Raw genomic sequence first — 18,488 nt, 5'->3', positions numbered from 1 at the left:
CAGTGAGGAGGGAGTTGCAGTAATCGAGTCGTGATATGATGAGGGAGTGGATGAGCTGTTTAGTGGTTTCTGGGCTTAGGAACGTGCGGATTTTGGCGATGTTGCGGAGGTGGAGTCTGCATGAGTTTGTTAGTGATTGGACTTGGGGCTGGAAGGATAGGTTGGAGTCCAGAATGACACCAAGTACTCTGGCCTGCGGGGCGGGCCTGATAGTGGCATTGTTGGACGTGATGGAGAAGTCAATGGGGGGTGGTGTGCGGGCTGGGGGGAAGACTAGGAGCTCTGTTTTGGAGAGGTTCAGTTTAAGGAAGTGGAGCGACATCCAGTCTGATATGTCGTTTAGTAGGTTTGTGATTCGGGTGGAGACTGAGGGGGTGAGGTGGGGGGCTGAGAGATAGATTTGCGTGTCGTCGGCATAGAGGTGGTAGTTGAAGCCGTGAGAGTGTATGAGTTGGCCAAGGGAGGAGGTGTAGATGGAGAAGAGAAGGGGCCCGAGGACGGAGCCTTGAGGGACGCCAACACAGAGGGGTAGTGAGGGGGAAGTGGTAGCGTTATAGGTAAAGCTGAAGATCGTTGTATGTATTTACATATTTGAATGCTACAAATCTTAAATGTGCCATCAATACAAAATGCTGTAAATTTAAAGGTCTCACCTTGCTGCACCACAATGCCGCAGTCGGGGTCCTGAGCTACTTGTAACAATACTTCTTCCACATCCCGGTTCCTACCCGGCTGATCCATGAAATCTGTTATTTTCTGTTGTAAAGTCTTTGGCAGATTCATTAGTTGTAGAAACTGGCCCTCTGGGCTCTTATCTACCTAGGGTGATGAAACACATACAGGTATGAAAATACAGACGATTTTATCATACAATTGATAAACATCTACTAGCACTGGCCACCTGCCCAAATAATTACGGTGATATGACAATACCAGAATCTGGAGAGATACTGCAGCCAGCTTTTACAACATTCCAGTATTAATTACTTGTCACATGTAATTTTATGATTAACTTTACAATGTAACGAAGCTTGCACAGAATCCTTGAAAGAGTTTTGCCAGGATTGGACCCTTTTTTTTTTCATCCACAGAAAAACGTATGCACACATGGGTATTTTTTCAATTCATTATAGATCTGGTGACATCTTAGAGAAATTTTGTATGTTTTTAAACAGGTTGAAGAAGTGCACCCTGTAGAAATAGAAAGAAATAACCATACCACCACACATCCCACCCAACCTGAGTGGTTAGCAGATAAAAGCAGCCTCAGCTCGATTTATCCAAGCCATGTCCCCAAAAGTTTCACTCTGTCCCGGGGGGGCTTAATCATGGATCTGCATGATTAAACCCTAGGGATGGGGCAAAACATATTAGGGGCATGGTTTGGATTTATTGAGCTGAGACTGCTTTTACCTGCTGAACCACTTGTGACGGGCAGGGTGTGCAGTGGTCAGGTTGTCTCTTCCGATTTCCACAGTGTTCTTTGGGTCTGGACGAATCTCTCCCCAGCCTGCATCCTCACTAGTCAGCGGAATCCAATTCATGGGACCTTTTTAGCCTGAGCGGTGGCCACTAAGCATTTATCGTGGGTCACAGGTTGAAGTGCATGTGGTATAAATTAGTAATTTTGATTGTAGCCTTAAAAATATTTGCAGTGAAAGCAATTGTATTTTAAATCATAATTGAGAAAAAAAAAATCATGACCCGCACCATCAAAAGCAATTAACACAACTGCAAAATTAAACAAAATGGTGCTGCGTTCCCACACTATACCTATATATATTGCTAAATCAAAGTGAGGTTAATAATGATCCCCTTATAAATCCACCTGTGTATAATGACAAAAATCAACAGTTATCAATATTATGCAATCATATACAATGATATATCTTATATATTAAACAAAACCATAGAAAAAAATTAAATGGAAAACACACAAAAAAACCCACAATACATAAAACACACTTGTGTCCCTAAACAGGTTGAAATAACAAATATCACTATACCACACGTGATAAAACACTTGGCATAAAATGAATGCCCAAAAAGGTGTAGTGAAAAAATAACTGACAAATGACACTATTGTGCCTAAACAAACAAGCAATAGGACCGTCAGGATAAATTAACCTGACTAAAAGACAATGCTCAAGGAATATTGAAATCGTTCCACAGAAATGTGCAACCAACATGTGACAAGTGCCCACATGAAAGGTATATTTATAAGTTTATATACCATGCTCAAGTCCCCAAACTTGGGATTATACTGCTATATAAATAGCTGACAGATAGGTGAAAGTACAAATTAAATCAAGTGACACTCTAAAATAAAAACTTAACTTGAATTATTATGCAAAAAAGTAGTGCCACCAATTATATATAAAACTAAAACAATCGTCCACGTGTGTGATCTTCAATATAGCTGGATATATTGAAAATTCCAGCAATAAACATAAATATTGCAGGTAAAAAAAAAAAAGGTGGGATCCTTTACCGGTAAGATTGCCCCCCCGACTTCATGAGGCAACCCCACAGGGTCAAAAAGCTTTCATGCTATTAGGCGCAGCCAACTGCTTAATCCCCCAAGTCAGGTTCGGTATCACAAATAGTGGTGGTATCCCCCTTCAGAACTTACAGGTATCACCGATCCTGATATCCAGGTGGTTTTCATATGGTCGAATTAAAACTCAGCTTCCTCGTCGGTGTTATAAAGACAAGAAGAATCCTTCCATAGTGTGATATTGTTTCATTTATTTAAATATTAAAATGCAATAAATGCTCACTCACATGTATTGAGCAAAAACCATGCTCACAAGACCTCATAGGACCTCCTGGGTGTACTCCTATGGGTGTATCAAAATGGCGCTCGCGCCGGAAGTGACGTTTCCGCGTCTCCGTCTCTCGTCCAATGCATTGCGTCACGTACCATGTGACTTCCTCAGGAACATTTTAATCTGAGTCATGGGTGGCCCTGCTAGCATACCCCAGCTCAACAAAAGATTATTTAAAAATTAATATATCAACTGAGCAGGGTGGAATATTATCGGCCAAACAGTGACAGTATCCAGGAGTCTTTGGTCTGGTTGAGTGACAATACAGATCTTTTCATTCTTCAGCAGTGGGGAGATCCTGAATATTACAGACTGCAGCACCATGTAATGACCTGTCACAATTCTCTGCAGCAATCACCGGAGTCCAGGGTAGACTTGTGAAGCTCCATGGTCACAGCAAGAGATAAATCAAAGGACAGTGCTGAAGTTTTGTCAAGTATTGCAGCTGAAGCCAAGTGGTATTAAACCCCAAATCAAAAATGTAATATATGCAGCTTGCCAATCATTAAATGTAGTGGCTGCATCATGTTTTCTTTTCTAGGCTTTTTTCTCTTCTGTGATCTGGCCAGTAACACACCACCTGTATTAGAGGGCCTCCCCTCTGGATAAAGGAACACAGAGGAACCTCTGGACAGCAGCACTGTCAGTCTGGGGAAGGGGGTGTTAGATGTACTAGCAGATTTAGATACACTAGCAAATTGAAGCTGAACTCCAGTTAACAGTTTACAAGCAGTTACAGCAAACAGTTTTTTTCCCTTTTGGGATTGTATTTATTTTACATTAACAAAATGTGATCATTGTAAGCACCCATATCAAAACTAAATAAATTTGTCGCATCCCTCTAACTGCTACATCTATAGCACAGCTTGGTCTTTTGAAAAAAAATAACAGACTTATTGTCCAGGTCACCAGGTGAAAATAAAGGACAGAAAGCCTAAAAAGAAAATGAATGCAGCCATCACATCTAAGAATTGGTAAGCTGCAATATAAGTGTTTGCTTTTTGGTTTATGGTTTAATATTGCTTTAACCGCCTCCCACCCACCATATAGTAATATGACGGACGCAAGGCGGTTCTCTCGTTCTGGGAGGACGTCATATGACGTCCTCCCATTCTCACTGCGCATGCGCGGCTCCGGGAGCGTACTGCGCGACGATCGGTGGTGCGCTGTGTCCCTCGGACACAGCGGATCACCGATCTACGGAAAGAGCCGAAGATGTCGGCTTGGTCATGTGATCAGCTGTGTCTAATCACAAATGATCACATGTAAACAGGGAAATGCCGGTTATCGGCATTTCTCTCCTCACGAGCTGTCACGCTGACAGCTCGTGAGGAGAGGAGAGCCAGTAATCGGCATTCCTCGGGGAGGACATGTACACAGATCATCAGGGCACTGATGATCAGTGTGCCCTGATGATCTGTGTAGCCCCAGCAGCACCACCTGTCAGTGTCCATCAGTGCCTGCTCTGTGCTCATCCATGCCACCTGCCAGTGCCCCTCAGTGCCACATCAATGCCACATATCAGTGTCAATCTGAGCTGCCTTTCAGTGCTACCTATCAGTGCTATCAGTGGCAGTCCGTGCCACCTATCAGTGTGCATCAGTGCCGCCTAACAGTGCCATATATGAGTGCTGCCTTTCAGTGCCCATCAGTGCCACCTATCAGTGCCTCCTCATCAGTGCAGCCTCATTAGCGCACATCAGTGAAGGAGAGAAATCACTTTACAAAATTTTATAACAAAAACTAAGAAAAAAACTTTTTTTTTTTTCACAATTTTCACTGGTTTTTGATTTAAGAAAAAAATAAAAAAACCCAGAGGTGATTAAATAGCACGAAAATAAAGCTCTGTCACAAAAAAATGATAAAAATTTCATATGGGTACAGTGTTGCATGACCGCGCAATTGTCATTCAAAGTGCGACAGCACTGAAAGCTGGAAATTGGCCTGGGCAGGAAGGGGGTATAAGTGCCCTGTAGGCAAGTGGTTAAACTGATGCTGGTGATTTTTATGTCTTTCCAAGCTGAAGAACATGCATATTTAAAAACCCTGCACCTTCATACTATGTCTTCAAATATCATAAACCTCACGGAGATGATTACCTCTACTTTACCCAATGTAGGTTTGTAAACAGCCTGAGGACACTCCTGGAGTATGCCACTGTACAGCTTCTGAAAATGGCCAATGTTTGGTTTGACAATGTTCATCACCTTGGCTTTATCTTCACCAATTATCATGCGGAAGTCACCTAAACAGAGGAAAAATATAACATAGTATAGGTATATTAAAACTAAAATAATGTTGATTAGTAAATACAGAAGTCCAAATTAGCAATTTATTCAAAAGACAACAAACTGCCTGAATAAACATTTACATTACAAGCAGAACTCCGGCAAATATATTTTTCTGGACTAATGTGTAGATTAGATGCTTAAAGTATAACTAAAAGGCAAAACTTTTTTTTGTTTTGGATAGAGTGGAGAGGGATTAGAAAGCTTGTCATCAACTACAATCTGCATAGATGTAAACCTAGCCTAAATAAAAAAAGATGAGACTGTGTTGGTTTAGAACAACAAAATATTTCTAGGCTAAAAATTGTGCTTCCGCTCTGTGAGGACATCAAGAGATGAAACAAGTAGGGCGGGGCTTTTGGAGGTTACGTCACTGCGATTAGCAAGCTGTCGGCATCTACGTACACAAACCACTTTTTTTTTTTGTACGTGATTATGGTCGGTCACAATAGCCACCAGCAGTGATCATTGTGGTTTGCCGGCAGGGAAGGCTCCCTGCCAGCACAACACAATAGTACTACGGGAGGGAATTCCTTTCACCAACACTTACTAGGTTGATGGGGGAAATCCAGCAATTTTCTTTCCTTCTACGTGGTGTGGAAGGAAAGAAAATTGTATAATCTATGGCTTGCTATACGAAACGTGAGGTACTGAAGCAGGTTGGGTTGCAGAAGTAAGAAGTAAACCGCTAGAGTGTTTACTTTTATGTGTAGACAAATATTGTTATATTTGTGTTCACTCTATTTACCCTTTTCTAATTTGGTCCAGTCCGGTCACATGATCCAGCAGCTAATGCTTCTCTGTGTCAGTGAGCGGCTGCTGTAGAGGAGAGGAAGGAGCACTGACAATGGATGGGCCATGGGAGCTTATGGGTAATGTCACAGCTCTGGGAATTCACTGCCATCATCAAGAGGTTGAATGTGCTGAATCACATGACCAGACTAGATTAAAGTGATCCTAAAGGCTGAAGGTTTTTTATCTTCATCCATTCTATGCATGAAGGTAAAAACAAAAATCCTTTAGTGTGCAGCTCCCCCTTCAGCCCCCTTATACTCACCGGAGCCTGATCTCGATCGAGCGATGTGCACAAGAGCAGAAGCTCTCCCGAGTCTCTGCCTCCTCATTGGCTGAGACACAGCAGCAGGGGCTACTGGCTCCAGCTACTGTCAATCACAGCTTGCTCTGGGGGCACTCAACAGGGGATAGGGGTCTGGGGCTATGGCGGGGAATCCGACAAGAGCCTTTACTAATTAGTTTAATTAATTATGCACTTTGTGCCTAACGATGGTGTATTTGGCTTTAGGTTATTGCCATCCCCTCGGTCTCCTGATGCAGTCACTATGATGAAATGTGTAGAGACAAGAGGTGAGAATGCGAAATGCAATTTTACCAGTCAGATTTTATTAAAACAAAGCTGTCCTATGACAATTGTCTTTAACTTCATAAGATCACCTAATAAAGCCTTCGGGAATCCCCTGCTTGGCAATACCGTTCTTTGATCTTGAGGGACATTTTTCAATTCCGTCGCACAGCAAAGCAATGAACATAAACAGGAGCAATGAGTCTTATTGTGAGACAGATTTATTATAAGGTTACAATCTGAGTCATAAAATCCCCCACTGGCTGCTCTAAAGTCACACTACAAGGGAATGAATCCTGACCCTGACCACTTCTTAAAGTGAAACATTACGATAAATGTTGGCAAACACTGTGGTAGATTTTTTAATACAGAAGAGAGATCCTATGCATATTCTGTATTAAAGTATTTTTACCCATCAACTCGCAATGTACACCGATCTGTGCACATGCAGCACAATGTACAGTTTCAGCATCTGCAGAAATAAACTCCCAAGTCATCTCGGCCTGGCCAATCAAAATGGCCACAGATCGAAACCCAGAAAATGTCTGGACAAAGGAGCAATAGGACACCACAAGTGCTGGAGTGTATACACTGATCAGACATAACTTTATAACCATTGAATGATAAGTGAATAACATTGATTGTCTCCTAACAATGGCATCTAAAAGTTGGTGGGATAAATTAGGCAGCAGGTAAACACAATGTCCCTGAGGCTGATGTGTTGAAAGCAGAAAAAAAATGGGCATCCTAGTTTATTGTGTACGGGGCTGTGTAGCTGCATAGAAGTCAGAGAGCTTATGCTGACCAGTGTGCACTGCCAAAAGTGCCTACAATGGGCACGTAAGCATCAGAACTGGAGCATGGAGAAATGGAAAAAGGTGGCCTGGTCTGACAAATCATGTTTTCTTTTATATCATGTGGATGGCGGGGTGCGTGTGCATTACTTACCAGGGGAAGAGATGGCACAAAGATGCAGTATGAGAAAAAAGGCAAGCCAGCAGAGGCAATGTGATGCTTTCGGCAATGTTCTGCTGGGAAACCTTGGTCTTGCCATTTATATGGTTTCTAGATATGTACCACCCACCAAAACATTGCTGCTGGCCAAGTACACTTCTTCATAGAAATGGTATTCCCTGACAGGGGTGGTTCAGGAATGATTTGAGGAACACAACAATGAATTTGAGATGTTGACTTTGCCTCCAAATTCTCCAGATCTTAATCCAATTGAGCACCTGTGGAAAGTGCTGGAACAACAAGTCCGTTCTATGGAGGCCGCACCTCAAAAAAACTTACAGAACTTAAAGGATTTGTTACTGACAGCTTGACGCTAGATACCCCAGCATACCTTCAGAGGTCTAGTGTCCATGCCACAACAGGTCAGGGCTGTTTTGCTGTAAAAATTTGGACCTACTCAGTATTAGGTCAGGACTTTATGGATGATTGGTGTAGTTCTAGTTATTACTGAAGGTGAGACATATATTTTCACTCCAGATGCATAACAGAACTTTGCCAAATGTTGCACTTGGCTGCCCAGGAATACAGGGACAAGTCTTTTAACCTGTTGCACAGAGTTTTCGGAAGGAAAAGCTACCTAATTTGTGACTTATAGTTTTGCTAATTTCCCTGATAATTGCCTCCCCCTACCCCCCACGCTTCATAACACGCAGTGCATCTGCACATATAGTGAGGTGCTTGCTTCAAATTCCATAGAAAAATAGGTTGATAAGCCATTGGTCCCAAAGATTTTGACATTAGGAAAAACTGTACATTTTCATGCCCCTGCTTGCTCACCGCTTGAATTGGTACCCTTAAGCTGTCACAGTAGCACTAATGAGGCTTGTTTTTCATCACTTGTCAAAACACAGTATTGAAGCCCTTAGTCCCGCTTATGGGTAATCTTAATACTAAACCTCACCTGAATAAGAGAGGCCAGCAATATGCAGGTAGAGCTCCTCTTCAGAAAAACTTTCGGGTAACATTAGGAAAGCAGCAATGACAGCACTCTTCAGGTTCGTGTTCAGTGCAGTACGTAGCTGCTCATTCTCCTTCTGTACTAAGATCTTCACCTGCACAGAGGAATAAGACATAGCGTTGTCAATCATACCTCCTGATTCATGAACTGATGAAATCTGTCAGTAATTCCGGGAAAAGAAACGTTACATATGACATTTATAAAACTGATCCGAGCTCTGATTATAGGATTTGCCCTTTACACCAAAGAGAAGTTAAGACAAGTTTCTCACACAGCTGTACAGTATTAGCTCTTGCATGCAAAGGTTTTAGTTTTAAAAATGATGGTGCCCTGGGGCATATAGAACATGAGTGGGTGGAATAGATGGTCTATTAAGTATTATTGTATTTAACAATAGAAGACATAAATCCTGCAGAAAACAGCAGATGAGTATAAATGAAGCTTAACAAAGGCATTTGCTGCTATCTAGTGGACGCTATAGGATTTACTGATAAAACTGAGCACTGTATTGCACATCAGGACAATATTTTCTATTGTATTGCATTTCAGAACAATAATCATTACTGTATATGATTAGTATATGAACAATTACATAGAAATGTTACAGCTATCCAACAAAATGGGACCCTTTCATTTCAACAGAAATGCAACTCCTTTTACACAAAAGGAAATAAGTTGGACATTAAAGCGGAGTTCTACCCAAAAGGGGAGGTTCCGCTTTAAAAACTGGTCCCCCCTGTTCCCCATTAAGGATTGGCAACTTTGGGGAGCGGGTACCCGAAATTGAGAGGTACCCGCTCCCACTGCGATCGCCTAGGCCAGTGGTGGGCAACCTTTTTTTGCAACTGAGCCAAATCTCGCCAAAACCACGATTGAAATTTATTTTGAGAGCCACATTTTTAAAACTGAAAATACATCCCCCATATAGTAATTCATCCCCCCCTATAGTAATTCATCCCCCATAGTAATTCATCCCCCATATAGTAATTCATCCCCCATATAGTAATCCATCCCCCCCATAGTAATCCATCCCCCCCTATAGTAATTCATTCCCCATATTGTGTCAATTCACTTACCTTTGCTCCGCACATTCCTCTCGCCGTGTTCCCGCGCCGTTCCGGTCTTCAGGGCGGACTGTGAGAGGAGAGGAGTTAGTCACGCTGCCCCGCCTACATCCTGACAGCCAATGTTTGCCACGCTCCGCGGGCCGGATTAAAAGGTCCGCCGGGCCGTATATGGCCCGCAGTTTGCCCATTGCTGGGCTAGCTGCAGAGTCCTGACTTTTGGGGCGGCCGCCCGAGAGGAGGGAGGGGAGCGGGCGCCCAGCACACAGAAGAGCTGCATTAAAGTGTGTAAAGAGCCGCATGTGGCTCGCGAGCCGCGGCTTGCCGACCACTGGCCTAGGCGATCAGAAGCAGAAGTTGTCCTTCTACCCTCTCTCCCCGTAGGACACGTGACAGGTCCCAGAAGATGACGGGACCTTTCAGGAGAGCGCAGCGCTACTCGCGCATGCGCAGTGGTCACCTGGCTGTGAAGCCGCAAGCAGTCACAGCCGGGTGCCCACACTGAAGATGCCAGCGCCTGGAATACAGGACAGCCGGTGAAACAGGCTGCAGCAGAAAACAGCAGATGAGTATAAATAAAGCTTAACAAAGGCATTTGCTGCCATCTAGTGGACGCTATAGGATTTACTGATAAAACTGAGCACTGTATTGCACTTCAGGACAATATTTTCTATTGTATTGCATTTCAGAACAATAAATAATCATTACTGTATATGATTAGTATATGAACAATTACATAGAAATGTTACAGCTATCCAACAAAATGGGACCCTTTCATTTCAACAGAAATGCAACTCCTTTTACACAAAAGGAAATAAATTGGACATTAAAGCGGAGTTCCACCCAAAAGGGGAGGTTCTGCTTTAAAAATTGTTCCCCCCGTTCCCCATTAAGGATTGGCACCTTTGGGGAGCAGGTACCAGAGAGGTACCCGTTCCCACTTCCGCTGCGATCGCCTAGGCGATCAGAAGCGGAGGTTGTCCTTCTACCCTCCCTCTCCGTAGTCTTGTGGGACACATGACAGTTCCCAGAAGACGACGAGGCCATTCAGGAAGCGCAGCGCTACTCGTGCATGTGCAGTGGTCACCCGGCTGTGAAGCCGCTGCTGTCACAGCCGGGTGCCCACACTGAAGATGCAGGCGCCCAGAATACAGGACAGCCGGAGAAACGGGCTGTGGCAGGAGGCACCGCGGGATCGTGGGACAGGTGAATGGCTGGTTTTTAAAAGTCAGCAGCTACAGTTTTTGTAGCTGCTGACTTATTTTTTTACAGAGTGAGTGGAACTCCACTTTAAAGTGGCACTAAACCCACTGATTTTAACAGTTTAAAAAACAGCAAAATTCCCAGCATGTTGGGAATGCCAAATGTCACGTTTGTGGTTTCAACCAAACTGTTAAAACCATGAACTGGCTGGTGTCATAACTGATCACATGTATAGTACCATAACAGCCTCAGATCAAACAGGGGCCAAGATGGCAGCTTTCTTGGCTGAAAAGGATAAGGAGGGTCTAGTTCTGCTGTAGATTTTAAATCAAATGGCTAAATGACATACTCTTGTTTTTTGACACAGGAGATCAACTAATACAGCTTTGCAGTTTTCAGAACCCAAATACACAAACAATGGGGTTGATTTACTAAAACAGCAGATCATGTTCACTTTAGCTCAGTGAATAAGGTGTAAAGACTACCCTATTATGACAAAATTGTAACTATAAGTATATATATATATATATATATATATATATATATATTTTTAGTTTTGCAGGGAGAGGGATTAGACCCCGTCAGTTTTTCTTGCTGTCTGTGGCATTAGGGAGATTCATCCCCTCTATTAGTCCTGTTGATGGTTATCATCAAAAGTGAAAGTAAAAGAAAATCCCAAATTTTGGGTTGACATCAGAACACTAATATTATTACATTATAATTACTATTATTATAATACAGGATTTATTTAGTGCCAACAGTTTATGCAGTGCTTTACAAAATGAAGGTAGACATTACAGTTACAATACAAGAGGAAACAGAGGGCCCTGCTTGTTAGGGCTTACAATCTAAGAGAGAGAAAATCATTCAATGGGGACACTAGTTCTGGTGACACACTGGGATTCCCGTATGTTGGAGGGATTTCCTCTCACTTTGTTTTGGCTATGGGACACAGATACACTATATTGCCATAAGTATTGGGACACCTGCCTTTACACGCACATTAACTTTAATGGCATCCCAGTCTTAGTCCGTATAACAGCTTCAATTCTTCTGGGAAGGCTGCCCACAAGGTTTAGGAATGTGTCTATGGGAATGTTTGACCATTCTTCCAGAAGCACATTTGTGAGGTCAGGCACTGATGTCAGACTAGAAGACCTGGCTCACTGTCTCCGATCTAATTCATCCCAAAGGTGTTCTATTAGGTTGAAGTCAGAACTCTGTGCAGGCCAGTCAAGTTCCTCCACCCCAAACTCACTCATCCATGTATTTATGGACCTCGCTTTGTCCACTGGTGCGCAGTCATGTTAGAACAGGAAGGGGCCACCCCCAAACTGTTCCCACAAAGTTGGGAGCATGAAATTGTCCAAAATGTCTTGGTATGCTTACGCCTAAACGGTCCCTTCACTGGAACTAGGGGGCAAAGCCCAACTCCTAAAAAGCAACCCCACACCATAATCCCCCCTCCACCAAACTTTACACTTAGCACAATGCAGTCAGATAAAACTTGTCCAGATTGCCAGACAGAGAAGCATGATTTGTCACTCCAGAGAACAAGTCACCACTGTTGTAGAGTCCAGTGGCGGTGTGCTTTACACCACTGCATCCGAAGCTTTGCATTGCACTTGGTGATGTAAGGCTCGGATGCAGCTGCTCGGCCATGGAAACCCATTCCATGAAGCTCTCTACGCACTGTTGTGCTAATCTGAAGTTTGAAGGTCTTTAGCTATTAACTCTGCAGACAGTTGGTGACTTCTGCGCACTGTGTGCTTCAGCATGTGCTGACCCCGCTCTGTCATTTTACAGTGGCTACCACTTCATGGGTGAGTTTATGTTTCCAGTTGCTTTCAATTTGTTATAATAATACCACTAACCGTTGACAGTGGAATATTTAGTAGCAAGGAAATTTCAGATGGACTTATTTCACAGGTGGCAACCTAACATAACATGCTTGAATTCAGCTCCTGAGAGAGCAATCCATTTTTTTTCACAAATATTTGTAGAAGCAGTCTGCATGCCTAGGTGCTTGATTTTATTCACCTGTGGCAATGGAGGTGATTGGAACACCTGAATCCAATGATCTGGAGGGGGGGGGGTCCCAATACTTTTGGCAATATAGTGTATATATAAAGAAAAACAAAAAACAAACCACAACACACACACACAAAAAATGCGTTTAGTTACGTTTTAACCGCTTCTCGAGCACCCTATAGCAGAAATACTGCTAAAAAGGCGCCACACATGCGCAAAATCCTGTATATATACACACGATTTTGCATTTCCGGGTCTTTGTATTTCCTACCCTTGCCACCATTTGTGGCCACGGCTGTCAATTACCGGGTCCCGGCAGGTAATTACTCCCCGACACCAGGTGATTTCTGACAATCTCCAATGGGGAGGAGAACTGGTTTGTTTACTAACAGTTCTCCTCCCTATCAGCTCGGGCACACTGATCATCCAGAGAAGTGTGATTACAGTGAATCACACAGACACAGCCCCCTGGTAAAACACTCCTTGCAAACAGTTAACCCTTTGATCGCCCCTCATGTTAACCCCTTCCTAATCAGTGCCATTAGTACAGTGTCAGTGCTTTCTTTTTTAGCACTGATCACTGTATTGGTGTCACTGGGGATGTCAGTGACACCAAGTCAGTTCCCCACAGTGTTAGAATTTTCCACCGAAGTCCCACTATAAGTCACTGATTGCCGTCATTACTAGTAAAAATTAAAAAAAAAACAAACCTCGGTATATACAGTCAGGTCCATAAATATTGGGACATCGACACAAATCTAACATTTTTGGCTCTATACACCACCACAATGGATTTGAAATGAAACAAACAAGATGTGATTTAACTGCAGACTGTTGGCTTTAATTTGAGGGTATTTACATCTAAATCAGGTGAACGGTGTAGGAATTACAACAGTTTGCATATGTGCCTCCAACTTGTTAAAGGACCAAAAGTAATGAGACAGAATAATCATAAATCAAACTTTCACTTTTTAATACTTGGTTGCAAATCCTTTGCAGTCAATTACAGCCTGAAGTCTGGAACGCATATACATCACCAGATGCTGGGTTTCATCCCTGGTGATGCTCTGCCAGTCCTCTACTGCAACTGTCTTCAGTTCCTGCTTGTTCTTGGGGCATTTTCCCTTCAGTTTTGTCTTCAGCAAGTGAAATGCATGCTCAATTGGATTCAGGTCAGGTGATTGACTTGGCCATTGCATAACATGCCACTTCTTTCCCTTAAAAAACTCTTTGGCTGCTTTTGCAGTCTGCTTTGGGTCATTGTCCATCTGCACTGTGAAGCGGCGTCCAATGAGTTCTGAAGCATTTGGCTGAATATGAGCAGATAATATTGCCCAAAACACTTCAGAATTCATCCTGCTGCTTTTGTCAGCAGTCACATCATCAATAAATACAAAAGAACCAGTTCCATTGGCAGCCATACATGCCCACGCCATGACACTACCACCACCATGCTTCACTGATGAGGTGGTATGCTTAGGATCATGAGTTCCTTTCCTTCTCCATACTCTTCTCTTCCCATCACTCTGGTACAAGTTGATCTTGGTCTCATCTGTCCATAGGATGTTGTTCAAGAACTGTGAAGGCTTTTTTAGATGTCATTTGGCAAACTCTAATATGGCCTTCCTGTTTTTGAGGCTCACCAATGGTTTCCATCTTGTGGTGAACCCTCTGTATTCACTCTGGTGAAGTCTTCTCTTGATTGTTGACTTTGACACACATACACCTACCTCTTGGAGAGTGTTCTTGATCTGGCCAACTGTTGTGAAGGGTGTTTTCTTCACCAGGGAAAGAATTCTTTGGTCATCCACCACAGTTGGTTTCCGTGGTCTTCCGGGTCATATGGTGTTGCTGAGATCACCGGTGCGTTCCTTCTTTTTAAGAATGTTCCAAACAGTTGTTTTGGCCACGCCTAATGTTTTTGCTATCTCTCTGATGGGTTTGTTTTGTTTTTTCAGCCTAATGATGGCTTGCTTCACTGATAGTGACAGCTCTTTGGATCTCGTCTTGAGAGTTGACAGCAACAGATTCCAAATGCAAATAGCACACGTGAAATGAACTCTGGACCTTTTATCTGCTCATTGTAATTGGGATAATGAGAGAATAACACACACCTGGCCATGAAACAGCTGAGAAGCCAATTGTCCCATTACTTTGTCCCTTAACAAGTGGGAGGCACATATGCAAACTGTTGTAATTCCTACACCGTTCACCTGATTTGGATGTAAATACCCTCAAATTAAAGCCGGCACTCTGCAGTTAAAGCACATCTTGTTTGTTTCATTTCAAATCCATTGTGGTTGTGTATAGAGCCAAAAATGTTAGAATTGTCGATGTCCCAATATTTATGGACCTGACTGTATATATACCGCCATTTGTAAATGCTATAACTTTCATGTAAACCAATTAATTTACATGTATTGGGACTTTTTCTTTCAGCAAAGACATGTCGCAGAATACATTTGGCGTAAATTTATGACAAATTTATTTTTTTACTGGACGTTTAATAGCATAAAGTCAAAAATATTGTTTCTCAAAATGTATTTATTTTTTTTCATAGTGCAGAAAAAAACCCAAAAAAACACAAAATCCCACACAGACAATCAAATACCATCGAAAGAAAGCTCAATTAGTGGAAAAAAAAAAAAAAGGACATAAATTTAATTTGGATGCAGCGTTGCATGACTGTGCAATTGTCAGTTAAAGTAACGCAGCCCCATAACGCAAAAAACTGCCTGATCAGTAAGGGGGGGGGGGGGGGGTAGAATCCTCAGGAGAGCAGCAAGTGGTTAAAGAAACTGGATTTTTGCTTGCACATGATTGGATGATGAGCGTTAGCAAGGTTTCATTAAGCTAGGGGAATATTTCCTTGCAAAGTGAATCGCCTATTTGCCTTTAGTAAATCAACCTCAGTGCATCTCTGCTCACGCATCTATTGAAGATCTGCACTTCTCAAAAACCAACAGCATGCTTCTCAGGTGCCTGACCTCCAGAGCCTGTTCCTACTCCACAGTAATCATCCAAGAAAGGCAGTACACTGATGATGTCACTCAATTGATGTTTACTCCACCAGACTGGTTTACTGGTGGTCCCTACCTTTGGACCCCCTTCCCCCAACATGTTCCACTCTTATATGGCTTAATCAAAGAGGTCTACTAGGATCTACTATGTTAGCTGGCTAACAAAAAATCAGTTCATTCACCAAGTCAAGAAACTTATATAAACTTCTAATTTTCAAGTTGGTGTTGACAAACCCTTTGCTGTTGCCAGTCAAATGTTGGAAGCACCATCGTAACACTTCAGCACTTTTGGGCAACCACCAAACCATAAATGCTTCCTCTAAGAGGGTGGTAGCTCGTTAGCAAATGGCTCCTGTTTTTAGGTGACTCCTACGTTTCTATTCCCTCTTACTGCATCTGCAATGAGGGAAATTCTAAAAGTATATGTAAATCCTCACCTTGCAAAACAACCCATTAAGTTTAAAACAGAAATGAAAAAGGTAAAGCATTTGTGTATAGATATAAAGAACATTATATATACCTTTTTTTCCCCTTAATAGTTATAAGATAATTCTTACAAAATAATTCAATAAGTACACGATTTTAAAATGTTCCTAAACCCAGGACCTTGCATTTACTATATCTGGTCTCCCACAGTACACAGAACATGGAAATAAAATTACTTTAGTAAATAAAAACTGCTAAATACCTTTTCTCATGGAGCACTCTTGTGACTTCTATCAGTGTCCAGCAGAGCACTGGTTGAAGCTTGCAGGAGGGGTTTTCATTCTCCCCTATGAGGCTGCAAGACCTCCGACCCTCTGTCTGGACAGTACTGATTGCTTGTGATCAGCACAGGGCCACTCTCCCAGGAAAAAAAAAAAAAAAAAAACTCTCCAGCAATAAACACCAAACTGAGCACATGCAGCTTGACCCCCAGTCTCTGTTCTATCAGGAGTTATATTGGGGACAGTAAAAGAAGGGGAGGATCAGAGAAGAGTGCGAAGGATAAACCCCTTATGTTCCACAGTGAGTATAACAAGCATGCTTTACTGCATATACAGACTGATTTTACTGTTGTGGGCTTAGTAACACTTTAAATTCATAAAAATACAATACCTTTTTAAACATTTATCTATGATATAGTAATTTTTATTGGATATAAAACACTTAACTACCATACAAAACCGTTTTTTGTTTTGTTATATTTTAGCTCTAATAAAGGGGGACTTTCATAACTCCTGAAATAGGTTGCCTGTAAAAATTCTAGATAGACTTGTTTTTTATTCTAATAACTTTATTTGGACGGACTCCAATGGCTTGACATGATCATCCTTTAACTCCACATAAGGTGGCTAGGAAAAGGCAAAGATAACAACAATATTTTATAGCAGATTACCTCCTAAAAAAAAATCAATACGCTGTACGAGCAAAAATCGTAAAAGGAAAGAAGACTGTTATAAAAGGCAATGGATAAAGCCATAAGCCTGAATAAACTAGCTTGTATAGCCTATTGTGAAACATCCAGGGAAGAACCATCCCAGACTAAACAGGAAATTTTATTCCACAGTGTTGTAAGAGAGCATAAGAGAAGTCCACGGAATTTCAGGTACATCCTGGCAAAAGCAACACCTACTTACGAAGAAGCAGAGACAAAGTTTAATCTATTTATAAAGTAAGATTTTGATCAATCTCTCAATGAACACAAAAACAAATTCCAAAATTGACAAAACTGAGTTTTCTAGAACATTTGTTTAGCTCATTACATGAAAGTAAGATTAATAATACAACTTAGATTATAAAATCTTCAGTTTTACTCAAATTAGTTGATGCAAAAATGAATACACCGCACAACAAAAACTATTACATCTAGTATTTTGTATGACCATGATTTGTAAGGACACCACCTTCTAGTCATGGAATGAACAAGTTGGTGACATATTGCAACATCTATCTTTTTCTACTCTTTAAGAATGACCTCTTTTAGAGCTTGGATGCTCAGTGGGGAGTGATGCTCAACGTGTCTCTTCAGAATTCCCCATAGGTGATTGATTGGGTTCAGATCAGGAGAGATACTTGGCCACTGAATCACTTTCACCCTGGTCTTCTTCAGAAATGCATCAGTGGCCTTAGATGTGTGTTTTGGATCATTGTCATGTAGTAAAGTGCATGACAACCAGGGCCACGGAGTAATAGCATCTTCTCTTTCAATATAGAGCAGTAGATCTGTGAATTCATGATACCATCAATAAAATGCAGCTCCCCGACACCAGCAACACTCATGCAGCCCCACAGAAGGACACTGCCACCACCATGTTTCACTGTAGGCACCATGCATTTTTCTTTGTACTCCTCGCCTATGCGACACCATACAGTTTTGAAGCCATCAGTTCCAAAAACATTTCCCAGTAGTCTTTTTCAGCATGGGCTCTGGCAAATTCTAGGCAGGCTTTTTTGTGCACGGGCTTCAGGAGAGGCTTTCTTCGTGGACAACACCCATGCATGACACTCCTCTGCAGTGTACGCCGTATTGTGTCACGGGAAATAATCACCAGTTTGGCTTTCTACTTTTTTAGCTAACTACAGTGAACATCCATGGCGATTTTCTTCAACCTTTCTCATCAGAAGACACTCCTGTCAAAGTGTTAACTTCCTGGATGTCTCTGTGAGATGGTTGCAGTTCCATCTTTGTTAATTTTTTGTATCACTTTTGCTACAGTATTCTGATTGATAAGTAAAGCTT

The 18,488-nt window shown here is 42.1% G+C and overlaps 1 protein-coding gene across 2 annotated transcripts in view; it reads right to left on the bottom strand.

The window, feature by feature from the left end:
* The window catches only part of TAMM41 (TAM41 mitochondrial translocator assembly and maintenance homolog), a 54,165-nt gene that overhangs the window by 23,362 nt on the left and 12,315 nt on the right, over positions 1–18,488 (bottom strand). For both annotated transcript variants that reach the window (XM_089678703.1, XM_089678704.1), the window contains exons 4-6: positions 8,392–8,542; positions 4,928–5,073; positions 654–819 (exon numbers count right to left, since the gene is read on the bottom strand). In XM_089678703.1, coding sequence (XP_089534829.1) covers positions 654–819; positions 4,928–5,073; positions 8,392–8,542 — 463 coding nt within the window. The remainder of the gene's footprint in view (positions 1–653; positions 820–4,927; positions 5,074–8,391; positions 8,543–18,488) is intronic.

This window comes from Staurois parvus, unplaced genomic scaffold (genome assembly GCF_062004578.1).
Source record: "Staurois parvus isolate SC_StPar_1 unplaced genomic scaffold, SC_StPar_1.0 ptg000209l, whole genome shotgun sequence".
NCBI classification, from domain to species: Eukaryota; Metazoa; Chordata; class Amphibia; order Anura; family Ranidae; genus Staurois; species Staurois parvus.
The sequence above is the reverse complement of the archived record's forward strand: the minus strand, read 5'-3'. Positions and strand labels throughout refer to the sequence as shown.